Source organism: Miniopterus natalensis, chromosome 18 (genome assembly GCF_054644295.1).
Source record: "Miniopterus natalensis isolate mMinNat1 chromosome 18, mMinNat1.hap1, whole genome shotgun sequence".
Lineage (NCBI taxonomy): Eukaryota > Metazoa > Chordata > Mammalia > Chiroptera > Miniopteridae > Miniopterus > Miniopterus natalensis.
In genome coordinates, this window is record NC_142098.1 from 38804539 (window position 1) to 38831050 (window position 26512).

At 53.2% G+C, this 26512-nt stretch overlaps 3 protein-coding genes, 5 non-coding genes and 1 pseudogene across 9 annotated transcripts; 8 read left to right on the forward strand and 1 right to left on the reverse strand.

The window, feature by feature from the left end:
• Positions 1–1232: 1232 nt before the first annotated feature.
• Positions 1233–1298, reverse strand: LOC148091081 (U4 spliceosomal RNA; annotated as a pseudogene).
• A 1981-nt stretch (positions 1299–3279) lies between these two features.
• On the forward strand, positions 3280–10015 carry FLT3LG (fms related receptor tyrosine kinase 3 ligand). The gene is made up of 8 exons (XM_087827446.1): positions 3280–3346; positions 3664–3730; positions 4605–4712; positions 4871–4924; positions 5158–5301; positions 5805–5943; positions 7521–7705; positions 9806–10015. The coding sequence occupies exons 2-8, from the start codon at positions 3698–3700 to the stop codon at positions 10013–10015; spliced, it is 873 nt and encodes a 290-aa protein (XP_087683572.1). The 5' UTR covers positions 3280–3346; positions 3664–3697.
• Positions 10016–10624: 609 nt separating this feature from the next.
• RPL13A (ribosomal protein L13a) lies at positions 10625–14514 on the forward strand. 2 transcript variants are annotated; one of them, XM_016206056.2, is made up of 8 exons: positions 10625–10660; positions 11974–12046; positions 12458–12523; positions 12725–12826; positions 13021–13106; positions 13287–13346; positions 13662–13784; positions 13920–14514. In XM_016206056.2, the coding sequence occupies exons 1-8, from the start codon at positions 10646–10648 to the stop codon at positions 14004–14006; spliced, it is 612 nt and encodes a 203-aa protein (XP_016061542.1). In that variant the 5' UTR covers positions 10625–10645; the 3' UTR covers positions 14007–14514. The 2 variants fall into 2 exon arrangements, with proteins under 2 accessions (XP_016061542.1, XP_016061541.1); XM_016206055.2 differs by having other exon boundaries at positions 10631–10660; positions 11971–12046.
• On the forward strand, positions 12108–12191 carry LOC148091082 (small nucleolar RNA Z195/SNORD33/SNORD32 family). The gene has a single exon (XR_015716059.1). It is a non-coding gene; the product is annotated as a small nucleolar RNA Z195/SNORD33/SNORD32 family (small nucleolar RNA).
• LOC148091083 (small nucleolar RNA Z195/SNORD33/SNORD32 family) lies at positions 12866–12950 on the forward strand. Its single transcript, XR_015716058.1, has one exon. It is a non-coding gene; the product is annotated as a small nucleolar RNA Z195/SNORD33/SNORD32 family (small nucleolar RNA).
• LOC148091084 (small nucleolar RNA SNORD34) lies at positions 13150–13219 on the forward strand. Its single transcript, XR_015716074.1, has one exon. It is a non-coding gene; the product is annotated as a small nucleolar RNA SNORD34 (small nucleolar RNA).
• Positions 13410–13494, forward strand: LOC148091085 (small nucleolar RNA SNORD35). Its single transcript, XR_015716077.1, has one exon. It is a non-coding gene; the product is annotated as a small nucleolar RNA SNORD35 (small nucleolar RNA).
• A 2899-nt stretch (positions 14515–17413) lies between the features above and the next one.
• RPS11 (ribosomal protein S11) lies at positions 17414–19903 on the forward strand. The gene is made up of 5 exons (XM_016206054.2): positions 17414–17501; positions 18119–18250; positions 18446–18521; positions 18785–18914; positions 19309–19903. Exons 1-5 carry the CDS (start codon positions 17487–17489, stop codon positions 19430–19432), a joined length of 477 nt encoding a protein of 158 aa, XP_016061540.1. The 5' UTR covers positions 17414–17486; the 3' UTR covers positions 19433–19903.
• On the forward strand, positions 18611–18698 carry LOC148091086 (small nucleolar RNA SNORD35). The gene has a single exon (XR_015716076.1). It is a non-coding gene; the product is annotated as a small nucleolar RNA SNORD35 (small nucleolar RNA).
• Positions 19904–26512: the final 6609 nt, after the last annotated feature.

The window sequence follows — 26512 nt, forward strand, 5'->3', positions numbered from 1 at the left end:
GATCTCGCAGGACTTGTATACCTGCCTATCTGCTTCATTCAAATCTTTGTAGCCATATGACTTTGGGAAAGCTTCTTGGCCACTCTGAGCCTGTTTCCTTATCTGTAAAACAGGACTGATAGTTACAGCCTATTGGGTTGACTCAGTGAAGAGTACACAGGCTGTGCTTAGTGAGTGCTACCTGTTAGAGGTTGATCTTGGCCTTGGAGCAAATGAGAAAGGGCACCTTTCTGTCAGTATCTCACTAAGGCTGGGCCGGGTAGATTACGGGTCCCAGGATCTGGGTGTTTGGACAGGAGAGAGACAGGCATGTGAGAGTTGAGGAAAGTCCCTGGAAGGCTCTAGTTCCCATCTGTGGTTTGACAACTCCCTCCGAGATTCCACAGGCTGTCTCAGCGCCCTTGCTATTCATTCTGATGCTTTCACCAGCTGAAGCCAACTGCAGCAGGTGATATACCACCAGCGCCAACCACTGCTGATCCTCAGCATCTCCAGGAGAGGAAATCTAATTGGCCAGCCTGGGTCAGTGTCCACTTCTTGACCAATCATGTGAGCCCAGGGGGTGGGAACTCCTGGTCCATGCAGCCATCCAATCAACAAACATCAACTGAGTGACTACTGTGAGGGAGGCACTGCTTTAGGTGCTGGGGAGACAGACAGGAAGAAGACAACCTGACCTCATGGAGCTGATGTTCTAGTGGGTGGAGGTGTATAAGCTTCCTGTTGCAGCTATAACAAATTACTACAAAGTTAGCAGCTTAACTAAAACAACTCAAGTGTGGGGTCTTACAATTCTGGAGGTCAGACGTCTGAAATGGGTTTCACTGAGCTATCAGCAGGGGCTGGGAATTTGTCCCGGGGGCACTAGGGAGCCACAGAGGGTCTGAGAGCAGCGAAGTAGGCTCAGCTCTGGTTGAAAGACACACAGATATAAGCTAAGATGTCACGTACTATGATAACAGATAAAGCTCAGGGCACTGTGGAGGCCCAGAGAAGGCACCCTACCCACCCTAAGTGTGTATGTATGTGTGTGAGAGAGGGACAGAAATATTGATGTGAAAGAGACATGTCAATTGGCTGCCTCCCACACACACCTGAACCAGGGCCAGGGATCCAGCCTGCAACCGAAGTATGTGCCCTTGGCCGGAATCGAACCCGGGATCCTTCAGTCCACAGGCTGACGTTCTAACCACTGAGCCAAGCCAGGTAAGGCTTTTTTTTTTTTTTCCCCCCTCAATTAGCAATAATCACACCTCAGATAAACCTCAATGGTTACAATACTGCCACTGCGCAAGGCCTATATTTCACGTCTTTATCCATTCATTTGTCAGTGGACATTTAGGTCGTCCCCATGTCTTGGCCTTGTGAATAATGCTGCCAATCACCGTGGGAGTGCAGGTGTCTCTTTAAGATACTGATTTCATCTCCTTTGGGTAAATACCCAAAAGTGGAATCAATCGCTGGATCATAAGGTGGTTCTGTTTTGAATTTTTTGAGGACCCCCTTACTGTTTTCTGTAATGGCCGCACCAACTTACATTCCCACCAACAGTGCACGAGATCCCCTTTTCTCCCCCGCCTCACCAACACTTACCTCTTGTTTTTTTTTAATTGACTTTAGAGAGGGAGGAAGGGAGGGAGAGAGAGAGAAACATCGATGTGGGAGAGCAACATGGATCCTTTGTCTCAGGTTGGAGGTGGGAGGTTGGCAAGTTAGGCTGATACCCTGCTCTCAAAGCCCCAACCCTTTCATCTGTGATTGGCCCCCACCTCCCGTCATTCATTAGCATAAGCTCAGGTGGGGGCAGGGGGCCCCCATGAGTAACACTCCTATCACTTCTCTGGGAGATTCCCGAGGCCTTAGAGGTTGTCTCCCAGGAAACAGAAAGACCAGATGCCTTCTCTTTTTAATTTTAGAGAGAGGGGGGAGAGAGAGGAAAAAACCATTGATTTGTTGTCCTACTTATTTATGCATTCATTGGTTGATTCTTGTAGGCGCCCTGACTGGGGATTGAACCCACAACCTTGACGTGTCAGGACCACGTTCTAACCAACTGAGCTACCTGGCCAGGGCCAGGGCCAGATGCCTTCTCTCTTTTTCTTTTTTTAAAATATATATTTTTTATTGATTTCAAAGAGAGTGGGAGGGAGAGGGAGAGAAAGAGAAACATCAATGATGAGAGTCATTGATCAGCTGCCTCCTGCACGCCCCCTATTGGGGATCGAGCCAACATCCCAGGCATGTGCCCTGACTGGGAATCAGCCGTGATCTCCTGGTTCACGGGTGAATGCTCAGCCACAGCCCTGCTGGCCAGGCCAGATACCTTCTCTTTTATATAACAATAATGAAGAAAAGAGGCCAGGATCCATTTGTTCTTGTTCATTTATTTAACAAATATTAAGCACCTGCTCTGATTCAAGTACAGTCCTAGGTGCTGGAGACCCAGCAGAGTCCTGGAGCCGCCGTCCCAATGTCAGATGGTGATGAGTGACAAGGGAAAGAGCAAAGCAGGGATACAATTTGAAAAAGGGTGATCAGGGAAGGCTTTGCCTGAATGAGATGGAGGATGACCCATGCGGGTATCTGGGGGGAGGACATTCAGACTGAGGGATCTGCCAGTGCAAAGGCCCTGGGGCAGGAGTGTGCTTGTCCCAGGCACAGGGAGGAGGCCAAGGCAGAGAGGGAACCGGGCTAGATCTTACAGGTGTGTGTGTGTCACAGTGAGGACCTAGCCTTTCCATTTGAATGGCAGGAGGCAACTCTGGCTGCATATGAGGAACAAACAGTGGGGGTTTGGGGGTGGTGAGGGCTGGGGCCAGGAGAGGAGGCCACAGTGGTATTCAGGTAGGAGACGGTAGCAGACCCCAGGTGATGGCCACGGGGGTGCTGAGACGTGATTGCACGGACTCTGGATACATTGTGACAGCCAACAAAGTTGCTGAGGGACTGGACTACGTGGGCAGTGAGAAGCCAAGAGTCAAAAGTCCACACCGAGGCTTTGGGCCTCAGCATCTGGTGGGGGGGTGCTAAAATTCAAGGAGGAGATGAAGAGCTCAGGGCGACCTCCTCCTCGCCCTGTGTGCATTGCTGCTATGTGGCGACAGATCGGGGTTCCTGCCCCAGCTCCTCACTCCGTCTTTCCTGCCAGGGAGAACTGACCACTGACCCCACCTCAGCCCTCCTGGGCCAGCGCCCTCGCGGCTGAGCTGCCACCTGTCACCACCAGGTGGCGCTCCTGGCCTCAGATCCACCCCAACTCCCTGTCCCCCTCCAAAATTTTCTTTCACTTTCGATCTCTGGCTGTCACCCGGCGTGGCCCCTTCCATGTCCAGCTGGGGCCTGCCTGGTGCGGGAGGAGAAATGGGCTCTGGGTCCCCGAGGGGCGGGGCTGGGGTGCCCCTCCTGGGGCTGAGGGAGGAGGAGTGGGGGTCAGGTTCCTGGGCCCCTGCCTGGGGAGGGTTCCGGGGATCGGACGTCGGGGTTCTTAGAAGGGGAGATGAGGAGTTTTCATCGTAACTGGGGCGCGTGCAGGAAACCCGAGGGAGAAGGAGGCGGAAACTCAGCCACATCAGAGGGCCCGGGGAGGGGCGGGGAGGTGAAGGGGTGGGCGAGGAGCGGGCTGGGGCGTGTCAGCACAAGACCTGCTCTTCTGTCCCTGCCAAGATCTGGCCACAGGCATGAGGGGCCTCCGGTGGAGATGAGAGTGTTGGCACCAGCCTGGAGCCCAACTGTGCGTATAACTGGGCGACAAGGCGGGGGAAGAGGGCAGTGTCATGATGGGCAGGCAGGTGGGGAGGTGCAGTGAGGTGGAAGGAGACGGGCAGGGGTGGAGGCGGATGGACAGAAGTAGGGGAGATGGACAGTGGCAGGGGGATGGGCAGGGGTGCAGGGAGATGGGCAGGGGTGCAGGGGGATGGGCAGGGGTACAGAGAGATGGGCAGGGGTGCAGGGAGATGGACAGAGGTGCAGGGAGATGGACAGGGGTGCAGGGAGATGGACAGGGGTGCAGGGAGATGGGCAGGGGTGCAGGGAGATGGACAGGGGTGCAGGGAGATGGGCAGGGGTGCAGGGAGATGGGCAGGGGTGCAGGGAGATGGACAGGGGTGCAGGGAGATGGGCAGGGGTGCAGGGAGATGGACAGGGGTGCAGGGAGATGGGCAGGGGTGCAGGGAGATGGGCAGGGCTGGAAGGGGCTGGGCAGAAGTAGGGGAGATGGATGGGGTGCAGGGAGATGGACAGCTGTGGAAGATGGACGGGGTGAGGGGAGGAAACAGGGAGGTGGGTACAAATGGGGCAGAGGGGACCTAATGGAAGGAGAAGTGGGAGAGATGAGCAAAGGGGCAGAGAGGTGGACAGAGAAGAGGTGGGCAGAGGGAGCAGAGACGGAGGTCACTGGGCAAAGCTGGGGGGCTGGGGCAAAGGGGACTGAAACCTGGACAGCATAGGACAGAAACGGAAAGAAAAACAGGGACAAAGGGTCAGAGGTGGGCACCCGTGGGCCAGATTGAGGCGCTGCCGGGAACTGAAGTGGACTGAGCCCTGGGAAAGGAGAAGGGAAGAGCCTAGGGAGGGGTGCGGAGCCCGACAGGTCCCGTTCCCCACAGATCTCCCTGCTGCTGCTGCTGCTGAGCCCGGGTCTCTGTGGGACCCCCGACTGCTCCTTCCGCCACAGCCCCATCTCCTCCACTTTCCGAGACGCCATCGGCAAGCTGGTGAGCGCCCGCCCCACCTCTTCTGCTGCCCCTCGGAGGCTCAGGCCGGCCCTGAGCCCGAGTTCCCGTCTGGGTCTCTGTCTCTGTGGCGCCCTGTCCCCCTCTCCCAGGGTCTCTCCTCCCGCCTTCAGCCCAGCTGAACCTGTTTTCTCCCGCAGTCTGACTACCTGCTTCAGGATTACCCTGTCACTGTCGCCTCCAACTTGCAGGACGTGAGTCACAGATGGGAGGGGCCTGGGGTGCGGGTGGGAAAGCGACTCCTCACCCGACGGGGCTACTCTGCCGACCCTACCCTTCCTGCCCTGCGACCCTGGAGCCCCTGCCCCCAGCCCCTCCTCCCACAGACCCAGGTGCCCAGGCCCCCAGCCCCTCTCCTCTCAGACCCAGGAGTCCAGAGCCCCAGCCCTTCTGCCCTCAAACCCAGAGCTTGGTTGTCTCTCCCCAGGACAAGCTCTGCGGGGCCTTCTGGCGCCTCGTCCTGGCCCAGCGCTGGATGGAGCAGCTCAAGACTGTGGCTGGGTCCCAGATGGAAAAGCTGCTGGAGGCAGTGGACACCGAGATACACTTTGTCACCTTATGTGCCCTCCAGGTCAGCCCTGAACTTGGGGACAAGTGAAGGGAGCAAGATGCCTTCCTAGGAAATGGGAAACGAAGCTCAACTCGGCCTTACTGGAGATTTCTTTTCTGGAGCAACTCCAGGGAGGTGGAGCTGGAACCCCAGTCTCGCTGGGGCGGGTTACTGGGGAATTACGTTCCTCCAAGCACTGGAGGGTGGTGAGGGGTCTGGGCCCAGAGCACCAACGTGGAGTTTACTAGGCCCTGTTGCAGGGTGTTGTTAAGGGGTTCTCTCCCCTAGCAACCAGGAGGAGGGCATCTAAATGCCCCCTGGACCCAGACCTCCTTGGGCCCTGTTGCTGGGTGTTGCTAAGGATGCTTCCCCCTAGCAACCAGGGGGAGCAGGGGTCCAAACTCTCCCTCTGACACCCAGGCCTTGCAGGGGCAGTTGCTGGGCATTGCTGGGCAGGGAAGGCCCTTGGCCTGAGGAGATGCAGGGGGTGATATGGTGGTGACATCTCCCTCCCCTGCCCCCAGCCCCTCCCTAGCTGTCTTCGCTTCGTCCAGACCAACATCTCCCACCTCCTGCAGGACATCTCCGAGCAGCTGGTGTCCTTGAAACCCTGGATCACCCGCTGGAATTTCTCTGGGTGCCTGGAGCTGCAGTGCCAGCCGGGTAAAGGCTCCCAGCCCTCCCAGGCCCCTCCTCTTCCACCCTCACAGCCCCGCACCCGTCTGCACAGGGCATCTCAGACCCCACCGACTCCCATGGGCTGCGTGACTTTGGGCGTGTTCCCCCAAGTTCATTCCCCTCTCTGGTCCTCAGTTTACCCATCTCTGAGAAGGGATGACAATCCCTGCCAGTTTCTGTAAGGCAGCCCTGTGCCATAGAAGTACAATGTGTGGAGAGCCACTTGTTTAAGTGTGTACTTTCTTTTTTTTAAAAAGATGTCTCTTTTTTTAAAAATTGATTTCAGAGAGGGAAAGAGAGATAGAAACATCAGTGATGAGAGAGTGATTGATCAGCTGCCTCCTGAACGCCCCCTACTGGGGATCAAGCCAGCAACCCAGGCATGTGCCCTGACCTAGAATCGAACCATCGACCTCCTTGTGCACAGGGACAGCTCAACCACTGAGCCACGGGACAGGGCTCTTTTTTCTTTTCTTTTAGCGTATACTTTCTAATAGCCGTTTTAAAAAGGTAAATTCACTCTTGTTCAGGATTTTTATATTGTCAACCTTATCAATGTTATCCAGTCTCTCTGTCCTTGTAAACTTTGTCCACTAGATCTGTCAAGTTCTGAAAGCAGTACTTAAAACTCTTACTCTAGGTACGTTTTTCTCAATTTCTCCCCACATTTCCAATCTTTCTCACTCATATTGAGCTTTGTCATTTGTATTTACATTTATAACTATTCATTTACTCAACCATGTCTTACTAACCATCTCCTGGGTGCCTGGCACTGGACACACAACCTAGACAAGACCCCAAGTCCATGCATATGTGGAGGGGCACCCTGACCAGGAGACAGACAATAAATATGCAAACAATCAAATAAACAGGAGAATATCTGCGTGGAAGGAGCTCTATGCAGGCAATTAAAACAGGAATCATGGTCTAAAGTGGTTGGTTGGAAAGTCACTGAAAGTTGGGAACACGGGAACAGCCAGTGCAAAGGCCCTGAGGCAGAAACCTGCATACAGAGGCCTCTGTGGCTGGAGCCAGCGAGGGGCAGAGAGTGGGAGTTGAGGGTACAGAGGGAAGGAAGCGGACCAGATGGTGCGGAGCCTTGAGAGCCGTCAGAGCTTCACATTGTATCTTTCATTGTTTATTATCTATTTGTTCATTCCAGTATGAAACTTCTGTAAATTAAATTATTATAGTATTATTTAATGAGCACTAGTAGTTGGTTCTGGGGATAGATAAGACATAAGAGTCCTGTCACCACTTGCAGCTCACAGGCTATCAGGGGAAGAAGAGGAAAACACAAATAAACATAAACATTTGTTCGGCTATAAAACATGTGACCTTCCTGTGTGCCAGACACTGTCCCAAGCTCTTTCTGTACATACACTCATTTAATTTTTGTGACAACCTTAGGGTGTAGGTATAATGATTGTGCCCATTTTATAGATCAGGAGACAGGCACAGAGAGGCCAGCAGCCCACCTGAGGTCACACAGCCAGCACCAGGCAGGCCTTTCCCTGGCCTGACCCTTCTCCTTGGTCACCCAGGCTCCTCTCCCCCCTCAGGCTCCTCCACCCCGCTGCCCTCGATGAGTTCCCTGGCCTTGGGGGCCACAGCCCTCCCTGCCTCTCGGGGCTCCCTGCTGCTCCTGCTGCTGCCCGGGGCCCTTATACTGCTCATGCTGCTGGCGGCTGCCTGGTGCCTGAACTGGAGAAGGAGTAGGCGGAGGATGCCCTGCCCTGGGGAGCAGGTGAGCCAGAGGGTGGGCAGAGGGGCTGGGGAGGGCTGAGGGGTGGCCTCACCTCCAGGCCCCAGGAGCACTGACTCATCTTAGTGAGTCTTCACCAAACTGAGGACCCTGGACTTTTCGTGTGTGGAAGGCTGGGAGCAGGGGAGGGGTGGGTCAGCTCTGGGTGCAGGAAGTCCCCTCTGGTGCCATGATGGGGACAGACTGGAAGAGAGAGACTGGAGTCCAAAGAGGAGGCTGGGTGAGGCTGGGAGAGAGGACAAGGGCTGAGCCAGGCAGGGACTATGGGATTGGAGAAAAGGCAGGGGCAGAGTCAGAGATCAGGAGGAACAGGGCTGGAGCCTGAAAGGCTTGGGGGTGGCACAGACGACCCTGGGTCCAGCCCAGTGACTGAGGAGCCTGGGGGAAGGGGGAGATTAAGGAAAGACAGTGAGCCCAGAGGAGACCTGTGGGCTTGAGGAGCCCCCAGGGAGATGTTTGGATGCAGGAGTCTGGAAGCCAGGGGAGAGTGGCCTCCTGGAGCACAGGGTGGGGGCCACCCTCCAGGTGTGAAAAAGCTCAAGATGTTCCAGTGACTGGCTAGCTTGGGGCCAGTGTGGGAGGGGGTTTGAGAAACTTGACAGGAAAATCTAGGCCTCAAATGCCAGGAAAGGGAGTTGAGAGGGAGGAAGGGTTGGGAGAGAGGAAGGAGCCTGGCTCCAGGGGGTTCCTGATGGGCCCAGAGGGACCTACCTAGAAACATTTCTCAGTAATCACTTGCACATATAGTGCCTCAGTGACATAGGCCTTGTGCTGAGGTATCCCACAAATTCACTCACTTAATTGAGAAGCCGGTACCATTATTTCACAGAGGCTGAAACCAAGGCACAGAGAGGTAAATAATCTCCCAAAAGTCACACAGCTCGTGAGTGGCACCGCCAAGATTTGACTCTGGGGCATCTGGCTCTGGCTTCTGTGCCTGTCACTCTTCTGCTACAGTTTCCTTATCTTCCAAAAGACTAATAAAAGTCCTTCTACCATAGAGTTGTCCAGAGGAAAAGAGAAGTGACACGTGCAAAGCCCTTAGAGCAACACTGTTCAATGGAAATAGAACACAAGCCACACAGGATTTTAAGTTTTCCAATAGCCATATTTTAAAAAGGAGAAATGGTTTACTTTAAATATTTTATTTCACCCTGTGTATCCAAAATGTTATTTCAACATGTAATCAATATTTTTAAAATCTATTAGCGGTATATTAACGGTATACTTTATTTACATCCTTTCTTCATACCAAGTCTGCAGAACCCAGTGGAAATGTTGCCTTCGCAGCACATCTCAATTCAGATGCCACATTTTAATCCAAATACCTGATCTGTACTTAGATTTCATGAAATGAGCAGCAGCAAAAGTAGATTCACCTGCTGAAGCTGTTTGAAACATAGTTTTCCAGTAACTGAATCGAAGGTCATTTTTTAAATTTATTATTTTTTTAATCCTCACCCAAGGATATGTTTTCATTCATCTTAGAGCGAGAGGAAGGGGGGGGAGGGGGAGACCTCCTGTGAGATCAGCCACCTCCTGGACTCGCCCGACCGGGGGTGGGACCTGCAGCCTAGGCATGTGCCCTGACTGGTGCACGGGATGACCCTCCAACCACCTGAGCCACCCGGCCAGGGCAGTTTCTAAGTGTAATGACTTCATTTCGGCATTCGTTTGCCCAACAGTCCTTTATTACAATTTTTCTTGAGAAGTAATAGACATCGAGTCGTTTTCTTTCCGACTGGTCTCTGCCCACCTGTTACCACTCTCCCAATAACCACACTGTTAAGTTCAATTTAGGTAAAATGTAAAACTCAGGTGCACCGGCTCGCCGTTCACTCGGCTGGGACCGTGGCTGGGGCCTTGGCTCCCCGCCCAGGGCGCCGATCTGACCTACGGCGTGTCCACCGCTGCCGAGGAGCCTCCGGGGCAGCGAGGCCCCAGCACCCGGGCGCGGGCTGGGCCGGGAGCTGTTTCCAGCGGCGAGTCTGCGAAGGGCCGGAGCCTGCGGCCTCCCCTCCTCTGCCCACGGCTCCTCTCACAGCCCGGTGAGACAGACGCATCTGTCGCCCCATTTTACAGAGGACACTGAGGCCCAGAGAGAGGAGTCACCTGCCTGAGGACACGGAGCCGGGACTCGGAGGAAGTCAGCTAGAGACCGGTCCCTTCCTCTGCGGCACCGGCGCTGTCACTTTGTCCCCGGGAGGGAGGCAATGCCAGCCCTCGGCACTGGCTGCGGCCCCGCCGGCCCCGCTCTGTGCAAAGCCCTCGTGCCCAGGAAATTGTACATAAACATCCTTTTCTACCAGCTCTGGTCAGGCCTGTCTGTTGGTGGGCGGATTTGGGTTGGAGTCTTGGTTTTTCAGTGAGTGCAATTTTTCATTCGATGCCTGTTTTCTGAGGCTTCCTGGGCCCCGCAGAGTCACAACCAGGAATGGGGGAGACACGGGCAGCCTCAGTGCAGGCTGATATGCCCTCTGACGGGGGCAGCACTACAGGAACCCTTAAGAGGCGTCCGATACCGCGGACGGGCCACCACGTGCCTGCCGTCTGCGGTCGCTCGAGGGGAAACGGCGCTTCCCCCCACGTTGGGCTCTGTGCGCAAGAGAGGTTAGCAATCCCTCAAAAACATGGCGGCCGAGGACGGACAGCCCCGCCCCAGCAGAGCCCCCGCCCAGCCCACGTGATCTATCGCCCCGCACAATCATGGCCGCCGACGTCCTCTGGGAACGGTTCCCGGATTGGACGATCAGAAGACAACCCGCCTTCTAAAGGACTCCCATACGCACGCGCACGACACTGACCAATGAAATTACAGAAAGCTGCCCCGTATCCCGCGTAGCATCACTTCCTCCGCCCCCTGTAGCAAGGGATAAGAAACCCTGCGCCAAGACGTCCTTCTTTCCCAGGCGGCTGCCGAAGATGGCGGAGGGGCAGGTGCGGGCTCCGCGTGGGCTAGGGCAGCGAGGGTCTGGGTGGGAGCCAGGCTGGAACGGGATTGGATCCTTTTCCCTTATCTATGTGTGTAGTAAAACTTTAGCTCCATAATTGAGCAAAACGGAGAGCAAAAAGGTCGAGAAGGCTCTGTAAAGGGGAAATACAGATACTGCCTTTGTCCCAGAACCGGGTAAATGCGGCATCGTTCCTCCCCGAGGGGGACGATGGAGACTTTCCGCCCAAGAAGAGCTATTTTAAAAACTAGCTCTTGTTTACCTTGGTCTGGGCTGGTACTTGGCTGAATTGGACCCGTGTCTTTCCCGGCGATGGGGAAGCACGTGGGAGAGGGCTGAGAAGCCGAGGATTGGCCAAAATGGAGGGTCCTTTCACTCTTCCCAGACGGCCGTGCTTTACCCCCACCCGTGGGGTGCTGATCAGGCTTCCCCGGAAATCTTTCACGGAGTTCTTCCTTATGGGGATTTCACGAGCGAATTGGTTTTTCCTCTGTTTTTGGTGGGCTTTAAAGTACTGTTGCTGAAAGCAGAGACTGGAATTAAATGCTCCACAGCCCTGGACATCCTTGGCCCTTAAGCGCTTGGCCTTCAGTGAAGGCAGCAGCAGCTCACCCCTGAGCACCCTGGCTCTTTGTGTAACTTCTGTTTGAGGGAGGGGGGAGACTCTGGAATTAGGGGGTCCTTGTGGACTTCATGTGGTGGGTTTCTAGTTACGGAAGAAAAATCAAGTTGGGGGCCAGGCAAGTGCTAGAGGTCTCGGATCATGTCCCCGCGTTTACTGTGTGCCTGGCCCAGTTTGCATTGTATTTTCTGTAATTGGGAAATGATCACAGTGTTTCTGAGGCAGATATTGTTATCCTCATCTTCCAGGTGAGGAAGTTGAAGCATGGAGAACTGCAGATCTTTGCCCAAAGTCACATTGTCAGGAAGTCTGGCTTTAGATTCTGTACCTTTCTGCCTTCCAACAATCACAACGTATATAACCAGCACTCGCTAAGAGTGGGGACTTTTACTCTTGATGAAGAAGCTATAATCTGGGCATAAAAATTCCTTCCCTTCAAGCAGCCGAGATGTGAGAGGAGTTCTTATCCCGTTCATTGAAATCACGAGTCAACCAGTTGCTTTTTTGGCCTCGTCTGTAAAGTGAGCCTTGGGTCCTAGTTCCTAGGTCTGGTACCTGGATAGGAGGCATCCTGGGGGATAAGGTGCACCGGAAACAATTAGAAAGCAATGGTTGTTTGGGGTGGGGAAATGGGGAAAGTTCTGGGTTACTCTAAGCCCTCATTCTATCTTTAGCAGGTCCTGATCCTCGATGGCCGAGGCCATCTCCTAGGCCGCCTGGCGGCCATCGTGGCCAAACAGGTACTGCTGGGTAAGTCTGCCTACAGGGCCTCCCCCCCCCACACACACACACACACACTGAGCTGTGACTGAAGGTCAGTGATGAGCAGCAATCACCATCTTTCGTTTGAGTCTCACGACCATGAGATCAACCCCATGCACCGCTCTGAGACCTGCCAGCCACTCCCTCCCCTGGGGTGGGCTCTGGGGTTAATTTTTTGTTGTTGGGCTAATACTTCGTTTAAGCATGAATCCAGCTCTTCCAGTTACTGCTCTGTTACTTGGGGTAAGAGGCTCCCCTGCGGGACCCTTGGCTTTCTAGGCCTGGTGGTCAGTTCCTTACCTGGGAGGACCTCCCTTTACAATTCCTCAGTAATTTGACAAGTGGGTGACTTCTTGACCTGGGCCTCCCGTGATTGCCTCACTTTTCCTTTCCCTCTAGGCCGGAAGGTGGTGGTTGTGCGCTGTGAGGGCATCAACATTTCTGGCAATTTCTACAGAAATAAGCGTAAGTTATGGCAGGGGAGAAGGGCTAGAGACGTTGACATGTGTGAGGTGCTCAGACTCCATAGACTCTGAAAGGGGTCCCACCTGTGGTTGAGGTGCTAGTTTGAGTTCTGGAATAGGCCCTTGGGAGTGTGGGTGTGTGTTGGAAGAAGCTAGCGTTTGGCTGGGGACTATAAGGTCTCATGCTCTCCTCTCTCACCAGTGAAGTACCTAGCCTTCCTCCGCAAGCGGATGAACACCAACCCATCCCGCGGCCCTTACCACTTCCGAGCCCCCAGCCGCATCTTCTGGCGGACTGTGCGAGGTGAGTTGGGCCTGGGTGCTGCAGATGGTGACCAGGTGGGTGGCCAGTGATGAGGACTTCTCCCACTCAAGTTCGAGTTTCCCAACCATGAGATGACTCCACATGCACTACCATCTGAGGCCACCTGTCTCCCTGTCTTTGTGGGGGTCTTCTGGAGCCCTTCTGAGCATGGTTGCTGTCCCTCTGCCCAACAGGCATGCTGCCCCACAAGACCAAGCGAGGCCAGGCTGCCTTGGACCGCCTCAAGGTGTTTGATGGTATCCCTCCACCCTATGACAAGGTAAGGGAGACCAGGTCCCCTCCACGGCATCCACATGTCTGGAAGTGTCTGTGATGATCCACTGTTACCTACATTGTTTGAACCTCATGAGAACAGCACTGGCTGAGACACCCGCCCCAGCCAGCCTTCTTCCCTCTGTCCCTCACTCCAGGTCCCTAAGCCCCTCTCCTTCTCTAACAGAAAAAGCGAATGGTGGTTCCTGCAGCCCTCAAGGTTGTGCGCCTGAAGCCTACACGGAAGGTGAGTTCCAGGTTATGTCAAATGGGGATCTCACTGGGGCTGAACTTTAGGTCCCCCAAGACTGGCAGATGATGGCTTTTTCTCACGATGGTCTGCGGATGCCACTGGGCGGTGCCGAAAATGCCAATGGCTTAGCTGATGCCAGGAGTAGCAGCGAGCTCCTTAGACCTGTGGTTGTGTCTTCTGATTGGGAGGGGAAGTTGGGTTAAGTTTCCAGGATCCTTTGAGAAAGGTCATTAGCCCCTCCCATGGCTAACCTCTCCCCAATTCAGACTCCCAGTTCTTTGTAACTTCACTTCTCTCCCCCTACCCCAGTTTGCCTATCTCGGGCGCCTGGCTCATGAGGTTGGCTGGAAGTACCAGGCCGTCACAGCCACTCTGGAGGAGAAGAGGAAGGAGAAGGCCAAGATCCATTACCGGAAGAAAAAGCAGCTCACGGTGAGGGCAGGGGGCTGGCTTGCCCTCAGGGCTTTGTTTAAGGCCTAGGCTGGCCTTCACCGTGGGGTTTGGGTTCCTGGGATGGGAGTAGTCCCAGGCAGCAGCCACTGACCACAGTCTGTCCTATCCCCACAGAGGCTGCGGAAACAGGCTGAAAAGAACGTGGAGAAGAAAATTGACAGATACACAGAGGTCCTCAAGACCCATGGACTCCTGGTCTGAGCCCAATAAAATTGACTGTTAATTCCTTATGCTTGGCCTGGCCTGCCCTTCCTCCATCGCCGCCCTGGGATGTGGGAGATCCCCAGGGGCTGTTGTTCTGGGGTCACAGGCACCCTGGGCCTTAGAAGGCTGGGGACACTGAAGGGGTCTTAGTCACTGCTATTTAAGAAAAAGGCCTTTTTAAAAGTTTAAATGGCTCTAAGCTGTTTGGTATAATTTGCTTGTGACCTACTCAGAGTTTTAGGAAGTCAACAGCTGGAACAGCTAGTTCCCTTTAAGTATTTACAAGTAACCTGGAAAACTCAAGTCTAAACTTCCCACATGGTCAAATACTATACTCTGTAGCTGGCAGGATGTAGCACACGCTTGGGGGCAGGATGAACCTGGCGCTGTACAAGGGAATTTACAGATGGACAGACAGGGACAGCCAGCCACGGAGTCCCAGGCATTGCACTTGCACGTTCCTGTACCTTGTGATCAGCAAATGAATAAATTATTTTTAAAGAAATTTGGCGTCTGCAGTGTGTGTCTGCAATGAAGGCAGGCCCTTGGCAAGAAAAGGGGGCTTAACAATACAGGCTGTGCTGGAGTCTGTCCACAGATAAACGGATAAGTGTTGATTTATTTATAACCTGACATTCATGGGAGAATTAACCTTTGTAGAGATTTACCTGCCAACAGTTTCCTAGGGAAGCCTTCTCAAACCACTGTGGCCTGTGGTGCCTGGTGCCCAGTTATTAAAGCTGTCTCCCTCTTAAGCTGCAAGGTATGGAATTGCCTGCACTTTAAAGCCACTCCCCATTTGTGGGACTTGGAGGTGGGCTACTCTAGTCTGCCACACTTGCTTTGGAGAAAGAAATGGGCAAGAAACACTTTGCACACATGGTAACTAGGTACTAGAAATGGGGTATTTAACATAGTTTAAGGCAAAACTAGACAGATTAGCCTGGATGAATCCCCAAAGGGTAAATAAGCCCTTCAGGTCACCTTTCATCACCTGCATCAGAGCCTGTCCCCATTTCCCTGGTGAGGTTCAGATGGTAGGTGCCAGACCCAGAATTCCACACAAAGCCCTCTGGTTTGACAAAGGCAGGCAAGTCTGTCCTGGAAAGGAAGCTGGGTTCATGCTGCCCTGGGATTGGTGTGTAATATTTAGAAGTAATTTCCTAATTCAGTCAGTATTCAAATGCCTTACCTCAGCACAAAGGGGACCAGTTGAGGGTAGTTCACAGGCAAATTATAACTTCCACACATGCCATTGTCATGCTTAATCTTTCCAAAATGTCCCAGGTAGCAATGGCTTAGGTTTTCTCACTCTAACATGGGTGGTGATCCCACCCCTCCTGGGACTCCTGGGATCTGCCTCCAAAAGTAACCGAAGACAAGGTGCTTAATTCTAAAGTTTGGTGAAACAAAGCAGCAGGATGGTTAAAAAACGAAGCTTCCAATTCAAAAGACCATTAAGAAGGTGGTGAACCACAGGCTGGGAGGAAACATTTGCATTTCTCTTTGAAGGACTTACATTCCAAATATATGTAAAAAATGAAAGTTTGGAAAACCTCCTAAAACTTAGTAACAAGGAGACAAAGTGAAAATGAGGCAAAGATTTGAATAGACATTGTACCAAAGAAGATGTACAAATGGCCAATAAGCACATGAGAAAACACTCAGCATCGTTCATTAGAGAAGGAAAATGAAATATCTGGGTGGACAGATGCAGAGAATCGGAGCCCTGGCCAGGAGCAGGAACGTTTTCAAAGCTCCAGTTCCATCTTGCCTACCTGCCCACCACCAACCAAAGCCTGTGGGCACACCGGTCCATGGGAGGGCCATAAGGGAGGGTGTTGTTTTAATGGGCATTTCTGTGCTCAGTGGGGATGTCTCCAGATCTACTGGCATTTGCATTTCTGTTATGAAATGCTGAGAAATAATGTCTGAAATCTGGCAGAGGCTGGGGAATATTCCCTTAAGTAATGACTAGAGTTGGTTGAAGTTTATTATTGGACACCAAGGCTGTTCACAATGCAGGTCAAAAAATCTATCCAGCCATAAAATAAAATGGAATACAAATGAAAGTGGGGCAAGGGGCGAATCAGCGTATTGCAGGAAGGAAAGGAAAGAGTTAAAAGAAAGGAGAAGGAAGGCAGGGACGGAGGAAGAGGCAGAGACTAAAGGAGAGAGGTGTTTGATGAGAACGTGGGAAGCTATTTCCTATTGTGGGTTGTGCTCAAAAACGTTTAAAAGCTAAGGACCTTAAACAGCTCTAAGTTGCCCCCACCCTTTCAGAGTGAAGCAGTATTTTCTTCGCTTTTCCCTTATCATCAAAATCTCCTCAGCTACTCTGAACAATCTGCAAAATATAGAGCATTTTAAAAACCAGAGAGGAAATCACACCTAATCCCACCACTTGGAGATGTAAACCACCGGGGCACGCGTTTTCTTTTAGCTTTTTTCTAAATAACTTTTATATTTAGGTTAGCACACGTTGCTGATAACAACTGTGGGCCCTGCCTTCTTAAAAAACTAGTATCATAAATCCTTTCCAAGTCGTTCAAAATTGCAGAAATTGCTTTTTTCTTCAAGAAGTTAATTATAAAGTGCAGAAGGTTCTGTAACAGAAAAAGTCCCCGTTAATGCTACCCCGAGGGGCTGAAACAACTACAATGAAAAACGTATCATTCAAAATTCACAAAGCTATCAAGTGTAAAAGAAATTTAAATAACTGAACTTTCAAATGACATTGTAAGTTTGTAGCATTTATATTTCATATATTCTGCACTGCCCAGACGTCAGCCCCGTGGCTACATAACTTTAAATATAATAAAAATTCGTAAAGTTAAAAATCCAGGTCTTTAGTGGCCACGGTACTGGAAAGCGCAGATAGAGGCATTTCCATTACAGCGGGAAGTTCTAGTGGACAGTTACGGACAGAAAACCCCAGAACGGTCTGCGGATGAAATGGGACACAGACAACTCCCACTGAAAAACCTCCCGGGCAGCTCCTGCCCCTCACATGGGCGGCGCCACCCACGGTCCTCAGATTTCGCGCTCTCCCACCACGCAGAAAGATGGCAGCCACCTTATCCCGCTGGAACCCAGTACGGACACAGCCACGCGGGCCCCAGTTGCCCACGTGGTCTTACGGCCCGCGGAAACCTGACCGCCTTTCTATAACTCTCGCGATAACGTAGGAGGGCTCAGGCCGGCAACGCCTTCTTAACGTGAACTAGCGCGTGCAGCGCGAGGGCTAGACTATCGCGAGACCAAGCCCACTCGCCCCTCTGCCCTCAGTCATCATGGCGGCGTCGGTGCAAGTCTCCCAATCACCTGCTTGGTTAGGGCTGTCCGTCAATCAGAGTCGCGCTCAAGGCACCGCCCCAAATCGCCGTCCCCTTTCGTCACTTCCTCTCCAGCCCCTGCGCAGTCGATAAGGAAACCCGGACGCTGCGTCGGCTTTCTTTTTTTCAGGCGGCCGCGAAGATGGCGGACATTCAGGTGCGTGCTTGAGGCCCGCGCCGCGGTGCCAGGTCCCTCCCCGGGCCCCGGGGGCGTGTCCCGGAGCGGGACCCCGCGTCCCCGTTGGGGGGTTAATTCTGGGCGCCCTCGATTTCCCGAGGGTTAATTCGGGCCGAGGGCGCGTGTCTTGCGTTACCTGGATTAGCGCCTCGTAGATCCCGGGGCTCCGCGCTTGAAAGTCGTGTATTCGACCAGAAGTGACTCCTGGGTGGGTGTTCTTGTGTCTTGGGGAATAATCCTTGCCGAACGGTGTCCGGGGTGTGTGAGAAACGAGTCTGTGTCTCCGGGTTTTGAGTGAATTCTGTAGGCGGTGGGAAGTGTTTGAGAGCGAAAATCCAAAGTAACCTTGGGTTTAGGGTTTAATCTGAATCAGAGGGACATCTGGGGTAAGAGTGTTCTCGGAGGTAATTCTGGGGCAGTAGGTCTTGGAGGCCGGCGTTTTAAAAGGAGGTAATTCTGGGGCTGTAAGCCTAGGAGGCCGGCTTTGGAGCGGAGGGGACCTGGGGGTTCCTGGGAGGGGTTCCTGGGAGGGGTTCCTGGGAAGGCTTCCAGCTCGGCTCGCCTACCCCGGGCCCACCAGCTTCCTCTCCTTGCAGACCGAGCGTGCCTACCAAAAGCAGCCCACCATCTTCCAAAACAAGAAGAGGGTCCTGCTTGGAGAAACCGGCAAAGAAAAGCTACCGCGATACTACAAGAACATCGGTCTGGGTTTCAAGACGCCCAAGGAGGTACAGACCCTCGGGAGAAAGAATGAGACCCTTGTCTGTGCACGTGTCCCCGAGCTCAGCTGCCCTGCCCCCATCTCAGTGTCCGCTCCGAGGGCTACTGGGAATTGTAGTTTGTCTCTGAGGCCAACCTCACCCCCACCCGTTTTTTTCAGGAACTGCCTGGTCAAGCCTTACTTTTTTTTCTTACTCCTTCAGGCCATTGAGGGCACCTACATTGACAAGAAATGCCCCTTTACCGGTAATGTCTCCATCCGAGGGCGCATCTTATCTGGTGAGTGGGGTTGTCTGAGGGCTTGGGTTCGGATTTCTGGGTCTGAGGGAGGAGGGGCTGGGACATGCACTCCTGGCCCCTGGGGCCCTGGCAGGTGATGTCTCTTTTCACGATGGTCTTCAGATGCCTGCCACAGGCACTGCTGAGAAAGCCACTTGGCAGAACTGATGCCAGAAGCAGGGTTGCCTGAGAGCCCTGCCCAGCTCCCAGCATGCTCTGGGCTGCCAGGGACCCTGACCCACAATCTGTCCCCTCTTCCCCAGGTGTGGTGACCAAGATGAAGATGCAGAGGACCATTGTCATCCGCCGAGACTACCTCCACTACATTAGAAAGTACAACCGCTTCGAGAAGCGCCACAAGAACATGTCGGTGCACCTGTCCCCCTGCTTCAGGTGAGCACAGTGGGTTCCTGGCCAGCCACCCTTCCAGGCAAAGAGGAGGGCGTGGACTGCACTCAAGTTTGAGTGACATGGGACTTGGTTTGGGTGTTAACACCCTGAGTACTTGTGGGGTTAGTAAACTTGAGGGGCTGGGGTGTGGGAGGGCTGCTGTAAACGAGCCACCGTCCTTGCAAGCCTCCAGTTCTCCGAAATGGAGGTGTGGTCAGAGCATCCTCTGTCCTGGACTGATAGCCTGGTGCCTTGCATGTAGCTTATGTTCAAATATGACAAGGGGGCAGCAGGAACTAGAAACTGGACCACGAAGGAAGCTCCTCTAGGGGCTGCTTGGGGCAGCCTCACACTCCCCTGCCCCCAGTATAACATAGATACTGTTCCCCCTCCACAGAGATGTCCAGATAGGCGACATTGTCACAGTGGGTGAGTGCCGGCCCCTGAGCAAGACCGTGCGCTTCAACGTGCTCAAGGTCACCAAGGCTGCTGGCACCAAGAAGCAGTTCCAGAAGTTCTGAGGCTCGATACCTGCCCACTGCCCCAAATAATAAAGTTATTTTCTCATCATGGGCCAGGCTCCCAGTATCTGTGACCTTGCCAGGGGGAGGTATGATCCCTGGGAATTAAGCGGGTTGATGAGAAAAAGGGGGTGTTTTTTTTTTTTGTTTTTGTTTTTTATGTCTGTTGATTTCAGAAAGAGCAGGAGAGAGATAGAAACATCAATGATGAGGGAGTCATTGATGGGCTGCCTCCTGTACGCCCCCAACTAGGGATTGAGCCTACAACCCGGGCATGTGCCCTGACCAGGAATTGAACCGAGATCTCCTGGATCCTAGGTTGGTGCTCAACCGCTGAGCCACGCCCGGCCGAGCTGGCTTTCTTTTTTACCCTCTGGGATATAAGGATTGGATGGGGGCCAAATCCTGCCTCCTGCCCCCTCACCTCTAGGCGAAGACAGCCTGTATTAAAGATGCTGTGTCTCTCTTGTCTCCTTTTGGTCCTTGTCACCTTCTACCTGGCATTGAGCTGCTTCCTCCCACCTCCCTACCCCCAGTCTCTGGGGAGGAAGTGAGTGAGGGTGGAGGATCCTGGGTTCTGGGCCCTTTCTGGCCTCCTTGGGGAGAGGGAGGAAGAAGCAGACGTACTCAAGGGGCTTGAGGTCACAGCTGCCTGGCTCTGAACTCTGAGGGCCTTGATCCCAACCTGGCCTTCCTTTCTCCCTGACAGTGGGAGAGCTATTCAGGGGCTCCCCATTGTGAGTCCCCCTCCCCAAGTGAGCACCATGCCCCTTTGTAGATGAGCAAGCTCCTTGGAGGGGGCAGGTTCTTTGCTTGGAGTCCCAGTGAGTACCGAGCTCCAGGTCTCAGATGCTGGCAACTTCCCTTACCTGAAAATCCAAGTAAGGAAATGGCCTTGAGGGCAGGGTGCAAAATGAGGCCGGGCTGGAGCGCAGCTCAGTGATGCAGGGTCGCAGGCTGCTCAGAACTGGGTAGGAAGCCCCTGGAGGCGGAACCAGGAGGGACAGACCAGGCAGGGCCCTGGGCAAGGAGAGAAGTAGGAGATGGAGAAATGGGGACAGGGCCATGCAAATTTAGGAAAAGGCTGCTGACGGCCAGACAGTGGAAAGGGGAGACGGGAGGGGTTGACAGTTGGTAACAGCAGAAGGCTGTTAGAAGCAAAGAAAAAACGGGAAAAGAGGAACCTTGAGTGTCACATAGAGATAAGGAGAGACAACGGTTCAGCTGGACACAGAACAGGGACAGACTCAGATTTCAGAAATGGGACAAAGTTAAGACCAGAAAATCAAGAAAGGATAAGGGGAAGGAGGAAGCAAGGACTTATGGATCTGAAGGGGGAGACCCTCACCCAAGCAGAGATGGAAGTGTGAAGATAGAAGGGACGTGCTGGAGTCGCCCCTCATGGCCTGGTGCTGCTGGGGTCCCCAGGTCCCTGACCCCCATGCCTGTACCAGGGACCACAGTATACCACTGGTACAAGGGTTGGGAGACAGGGCCTTGAGGAGAGGAGAACTGCCACTCCTCTAGGGAAGCCCAGCGGCTCCTTTTTACTCAGCGAGGGCGGGGGTTCCTGCCAGAGGAAGTGGGGCCACATCAGAGAGGGCAGGAAGGGGCAGGGACAGGTCAGAAGGGGGCGCCGCCCGGATTTCAGCCTGCAAGCCCGCCCCGCCCGTGCTGGAGGGCTAGGGACTCTGAGGGAGGGGGCCCTGGACCCTGAGGGAGCTGAGGCTGCCCCCCCCAGCAGGTGCTTCCGTTCCAGGACCTCTGTTTACAACAACAACAGACTAGCTCCCCTGTTTCCTCCCAGCAGTCGTTGGGGCGTCTCCTTGGCACCCCATCGAGTCAGGCTACCTAGTCACAGATGAGGGGGTGCCTGATGTGCATTGGACACCTAGTGGGTCACAAAGACCTAGAAGAGACCTCTGGGCCCCCACAGCTCTCTTGGGAGAGGAGTGGGACTGTACGTGTGACAGCTAAGATGTAATACCTACCCTGGATCAAAGCCTGGGTGCTCCTGCCCTCTTCCCACCCGCCCCTAGTCCCTCCCTCTGCCTGCCTGTGCCCCATCATCCCTGCCCCTCTGAGCCTTCGCACTGGCTGGGCCCTATTCCTGGAACACTGTTTCCCTCCCTCACTCCTAGTCTCTTAACGCTTGCTAACCTCTTTCCACTTGGCAAAATCTCTGATCCTCCCAGTGGCTCTTGCCTGCTTTATCTATGGGGACAGGTGAGACCCACCTAGGATGTACTTGCAGATTTAGTGTACAAATTCTGTACAATACTAGGTATTTATTTACCTTTTGAGCACCAGAATCTGAGCTCCCAGAGGGCAGGGATGTCTGCATCCTCAGGGCGTAGGGCAAGTTGTAAGTGCTCCATACTCATTTAGGTAAGTGAGTGAACAAGTGAATTTTGAACTTAAATCCCCACATTCTCACAGGGCAGGCTTGACAAGACACAGAATAACAGGAAGCTGTGAACTGGGGCAGAAACCTCCAAACAAACATTAAGACCACAGGCTCTGTTCTGAATTCTAGCCCTGCCGCTCATTAGCTGTGTGACCTTGGGCAGGTGACCTCCCCCCAACCACAGAGCCTTAGTTGCCTAACCTGTAAAATGGGTTCTTGCCACCCTGCCCCCATTGAGAGGGTGAAATGTCACGTGTGTTAATGGGGTAGATCTAGTTCTGGTAAGTGATATAAGGAAGTAATTGTGCCCAAGCCCTGAGCCTGTTGTTAGAGGAGGGCCCGGCGGTACTTGTCGCAGGCCCTGAGTCCCTTTGTTCCTTTGCACAGGCCCCAGGACAAGAGTCTTCAGCAGGTGGCCCCAGAGGGTTTTTTGGTGTGTTTTTTTAAAATATATCTTTATTGATTTCAGAGAGAGGAAGAGAGAGAGAGAGAGAGAGAGAGAAACATCAATGATGAGAGAGTCGTCATTGATTGGCTGCCTCCTGCATGCTCCCAACAGGATCAAGCCAGAACCCGGGCATGTGCCCCGACCAGGAATCAAACCACGATCTCCTGGATCCTAGGTCGAGATGCTCAACCGCCCCAGATGTATTAGGTGGTGTGGAAGCCCTGGTGTTTTGTCACAGGATCTTGAATCTATTTTAGGATGCTTCTGGAATGTTCTGTTGCATACCTCTAATAGGAGACCCCACTAACAGGGAAATTAGCTCCAGGCAGTTTCATAGCAGGGCCCTGGGTTTATGAGGACAGCAGGCATTAGGCCCATGGCGTGAAAACGGCAGATTGGATGGCCCTGTGCCTGTCATAGTCACCACAGGAAAATTCTGTTGCAGCCCCCGTGGTGTCCCTTTAGGGCAGGACACAGCTATGTGGATTGTAGTGGGAACTTGGGTCCTGTAACGGGACCTGGTGGTTGCAATACTGAGTTACATTATGCCCATGAGTATCATTTGTGTAGCAGGCACCTGAATCCATTTAACTGGTCCCTAGCGCTGTGAGGCTATGAGCGGAGTGTGGGCCAAGTGAATTGGGGTGGCTTCCGTGAGTGTATTTGAGTGCTGCCCGAAGCCCATCATGGGGAAACTGGGGTCTCACACTGCAGCACCTGTTCTAACAGAGACCACAGCTTGTTTCAGGGGTGGGCATGGATTCTGCTGGAACATCCTAATAGGACACTGACACCAAATGAATTTTAGGGGCATATCAAACCAGCCAGGGCCATTCAGTATTGCCTTCATTCATTCACAAATATTTACTGTGCTGGCCCCTGGGGATGCGAGAGTGAGCAAGACAGATCCAGGGGCTGCTGAGAGCCTGCAGTCAACCTAGTGCAACCCTGGAGAAGTTAACAGAAAGCCGGGATGGGGAAGCAGGTGTTACCACTGTGCCCTGTGCCATACCTTTGACTGCCCAAGCCCCTCCCCTGAGGTAGGCACACTTATTCCCATTTTACAGGCAAAGAAATCAAGGCTCAGGGAAGCCCACTTGGAAGAGGCAGGATTTGATTTTGAACTCAGGTGTGATTGCCCCTTGGGGTCAGTAGGGGGCACTATAGTATAGGTGCAGAGGGGAGGGGTGGATGTCTAGGTGGCGATTCAGGGAGCAGAACTCAGAGCTGCCCTGGGGACATTCATGGTACACAGACCCCAGGGGCCAAGGTGGTGGAGCAGCTGTTCAGTTTGGCTTAATACTCTGCTTGACTGGTCTTGAAAATCGGAACAGGGGCCCCACATTCTCGTTTGGCATTGGGCCCAGCAGATTAGTAACTGCTCCGGCCATGGGCTTTCTATTGCTTTTGATTGGCCCCTTGGGACGTGGTAACAAGACCCCAGGGATCTGGAGGGCACAGACACCTCATTAGAGCAGGACCCTGGGGTTACCATAGGAAACAGCCAGCGAATGCCGTAAATGGCCCCTGAAGACATAGCAGGACCCCAGGGCACCCGCAAGGGACTCCCAGTGGACATTAAGGGACCGTGAGGGCTTTTTCTTTTATAGCAGGAAGGAGGGAGGTTATGGGGGAATGTTTCAGGCTAAACCCTGAGGCCATTCTAACTGGAGGGAAAGAAGATCAGAACGGGGACTGTCTTGCAGGGGCAAGGGAGGGCATCCTCCGTGACTGGTAGGCTTGATAAGGGTCCCCCAAAGATGTCTCTGCCCTAATCCCCCAAAACCTGTGAATATGAGACCTTATATGACAAAAGGGACTTTGCAGATGTGATTAAGTTCAGGATCCTGAAATGGGAAGATAATCCTGGATCATCCAGGTGAGACCAATGTCATCACAAGGGTCCTTATAAGAGGAAGGCAGAGGATCAGAGAGATGAATATAAGGCCAGATGCAGGGGTCAGGGAGGAGAGAAGATGCTGGTGTTGAAGATGGAGGAAAGTGCCGCTAGCCAAGGAATGCAGGTGGCCTCACAGCTGGGAAAGGCAAAAGGATTCTCCCCTGGAGCTGCCAGAAGGAACCAGCCCTGTGGACCGTGTCGGACTTCTGGTCTCCGGAACTGAAAGATAACGTATCTGTATTGTTTTAAGCCACTTGATTTATGGTGCTGGGTTACAGCAGCCATAGGACACTAATACAACCATCCAGGGCCCTGTAGATGGATGGCTGCTAAAGCAGGATATAGGACGCATGGGTAAAAGCCTTTGGGGAGATTTTCCCTGAGCCCCTAGGGCACTTTGATGGTTCTGGGGATGGACTAGGAAGCCCCTGGACTATTTCAGCAGGACCCTAGAGACCTCATGGTAGAGCCCTGGTCAGGGCACAGACAAGAAGCGATCAATGAATGCATCAATAAGTGGAACAACAAATCCATCTCTCCCTCCCTCCCTTCATGGGAGCGCTAAGAGGCATCTACTAGGGTCCTGGCAGGGCCCGGAGGGCTTAGAGAGGCCACCCTGAGGCCTTTGAGTACCCTCAAGGCTACATGAGAGAAGGCTGCACCCATTTTAGCAGGACCCAGGGGACCTTCTGAGTGCTCAGCATCCTGGGGACATTTTATCAGGAACCAAAGGGTTTTTCAGAGGACCCAGTGAGTGTTAGAGTAGGTTGCTGACAGGTGTCGAAGTGACAGCTGGTGGGACATTGTATCAGGACTGAAGACACCTAGAGGAGATACCCAGACATGGGGAAAGCAGGACTCAGACAATTGAGCAAGATGTGAGTGTTAGAGCATGACCTGGGCCACTGGGAAGGCCCAGGACCATGCACTGAGGTCCTGGGTGTATGGGGGCAGGAATCCAAGCAGTTGTCCTCCCCTTGGGGGTCTCCTGGGATTGTTTTAGGGTCCTAGGCAACTGAGCAGAATCCTAGAGATTGTTGTAACCTCAGGACCCTTTTTCAGTGGGGTCTCAGGTCCCTTAGGGTGGGGACCTTGGAATGAGGGAAAGCATTCTAGCTGGAGGAAGGCATGGGAGGGCAAGATAGCAGAGTCCCGGAGAGCGGGCAGTTTCCTGCCAGCTAGGGGTGTTTTAGCAGGTCCTGGAGGCTCTGTCAAATTGTTTTTATTTTCCTATCTATTTTTCTGTCTGTCTGACTGACTGACTGATTACTTATCTATCTGTGTATTTATTTATCTGTCTGCCTAGGTACCTGTCTCTGTGTCTGTCCATCCATCATTTGTGGGAAGGTTCAATAATAGAGAGAACCCCGGGGTTGGTTTGGGGAGCCTGCTCAGTTTCACAACAGAAACTGAAGGTGGTAAGGGGAGGGCCCTGGGGCTGAGGGCCCTTTGGTGGCAGTCGCTGGTTCTGTGAGGACTCAGAACTCATTCAGAAGGATCCTAGGGATGGGGGAACCAATTAGTCCAGGGACATTAGTGGAGGCTTTTAAAGACTTTATTGCTGGGTTTCAGGATACTGTTGGGGACCCAAGGAGCATGAAGGTGGGGCCTGAAATTTTCAGAGACCCAGGGGCAGGGTGGAGTCCTCTGGCGATGGTCCTGCAGGACCCAGGGGCACTGTAGTTAAAGCCAGTTATCACAGCAGAGCTGTGAGGGGAGCAGTGGGACTCCAGGGTTGGGTAGTGGGGTGCTGGGACAGCCAAGGGAAACTGAGACCATCTTTTTGTTTGATTGTTTTTTATTGATTTCAGAGAGAGAGACATCGATCTGTGGCTCCACTTGTTGATGCATCATTGGTTGCTTCTTGTATGTGCCCTGACCGGGGACCAAACCCCAAACCTTGGTGTGTCCAGACAATGCTCTGAGCAGCTGAGCTTCCCAGCCAGGCCCGCAGACACCTTTGGACTCATCTCCAAATCAGCTCTTCCTGGTTCTGCCTTTGGGCTTGTCGGCAGCCACTCTTTCCAGTGTCCCCAGCCGACTCACCACCCCTATCAGATTTTAGACTCAGCAAACTGCCACAGTCATGTGAGCCAATTCCTTGAAGTACGTCTCTTTCTATAGAGAACCTTGGCTAATATGTCATATGACCTAGCAATTCCATTCCTGGGTATATTACCCCAAAGAATTGATTACAGTGGGAGGAAAAATGAAACAAAACAACCAAACCAGCCCCGGCCCGGGTGTCTCTGTGGTTGGAGTGTCAGCTCTTGCACCTGAGGGTCTTGGTTTCGATCCCGGTCAAGGGCATGTACCTGGGTTACA

Coding starts and splice junctions, on each gene's coding strand:
- FLT3LG (XM_087827446.1), top strand. CDS start 3,698: ATGAGAGTGTTGGCACCAGCCTGGAGCCCAACT. Junction 4,713..4,870: donor GAGACGCCATCGGCAAGCTG/GTGAGCGCCCGC, acceptor TTTCTCCCGCAG/TCTGACTACCTGCTTCAGGA. Junction 5,302..5,804: donor TCACCTTATGTGCCCTCCAG/GTCAGCCCTGAA, acceptor CCCTGCCCCCAG/CCCCTCCCTAGCTGTCTTCG.
- RPL13A (XM_016206055.2), top strand. Junction 13,107..13,286: donor TCCCTCCACCCTATGACAAG/GTAAGGGAGACC, acceptor CTTCTCTAACAG/AAAAAGCGAATGGTGGTTCC. Junction 13,347..13,661: donor GCCTGAAGCCTACACGGAAG/GTGAGTTCCAGG, acceptor CCCCTACCCCAG/TTTGCCTATCTCGGGCGCCT.
- RPS11 (XM_016206054.2), top strand. Junction 18,522..18,784: donor CCGAGGGCGCATCTTATCTG/GTGAGTGGGGTT, acceptor CCTCTTCCCCAG/GTGTGGTGACCAAGATGAAG. Junction 18,915..19,308: donor CACCTGTCCCCCTGCTTCAG/GTGAGCACAGTG, acceptor CCCCCTCCACAG/AGATGTCCAGATAGGCGACA.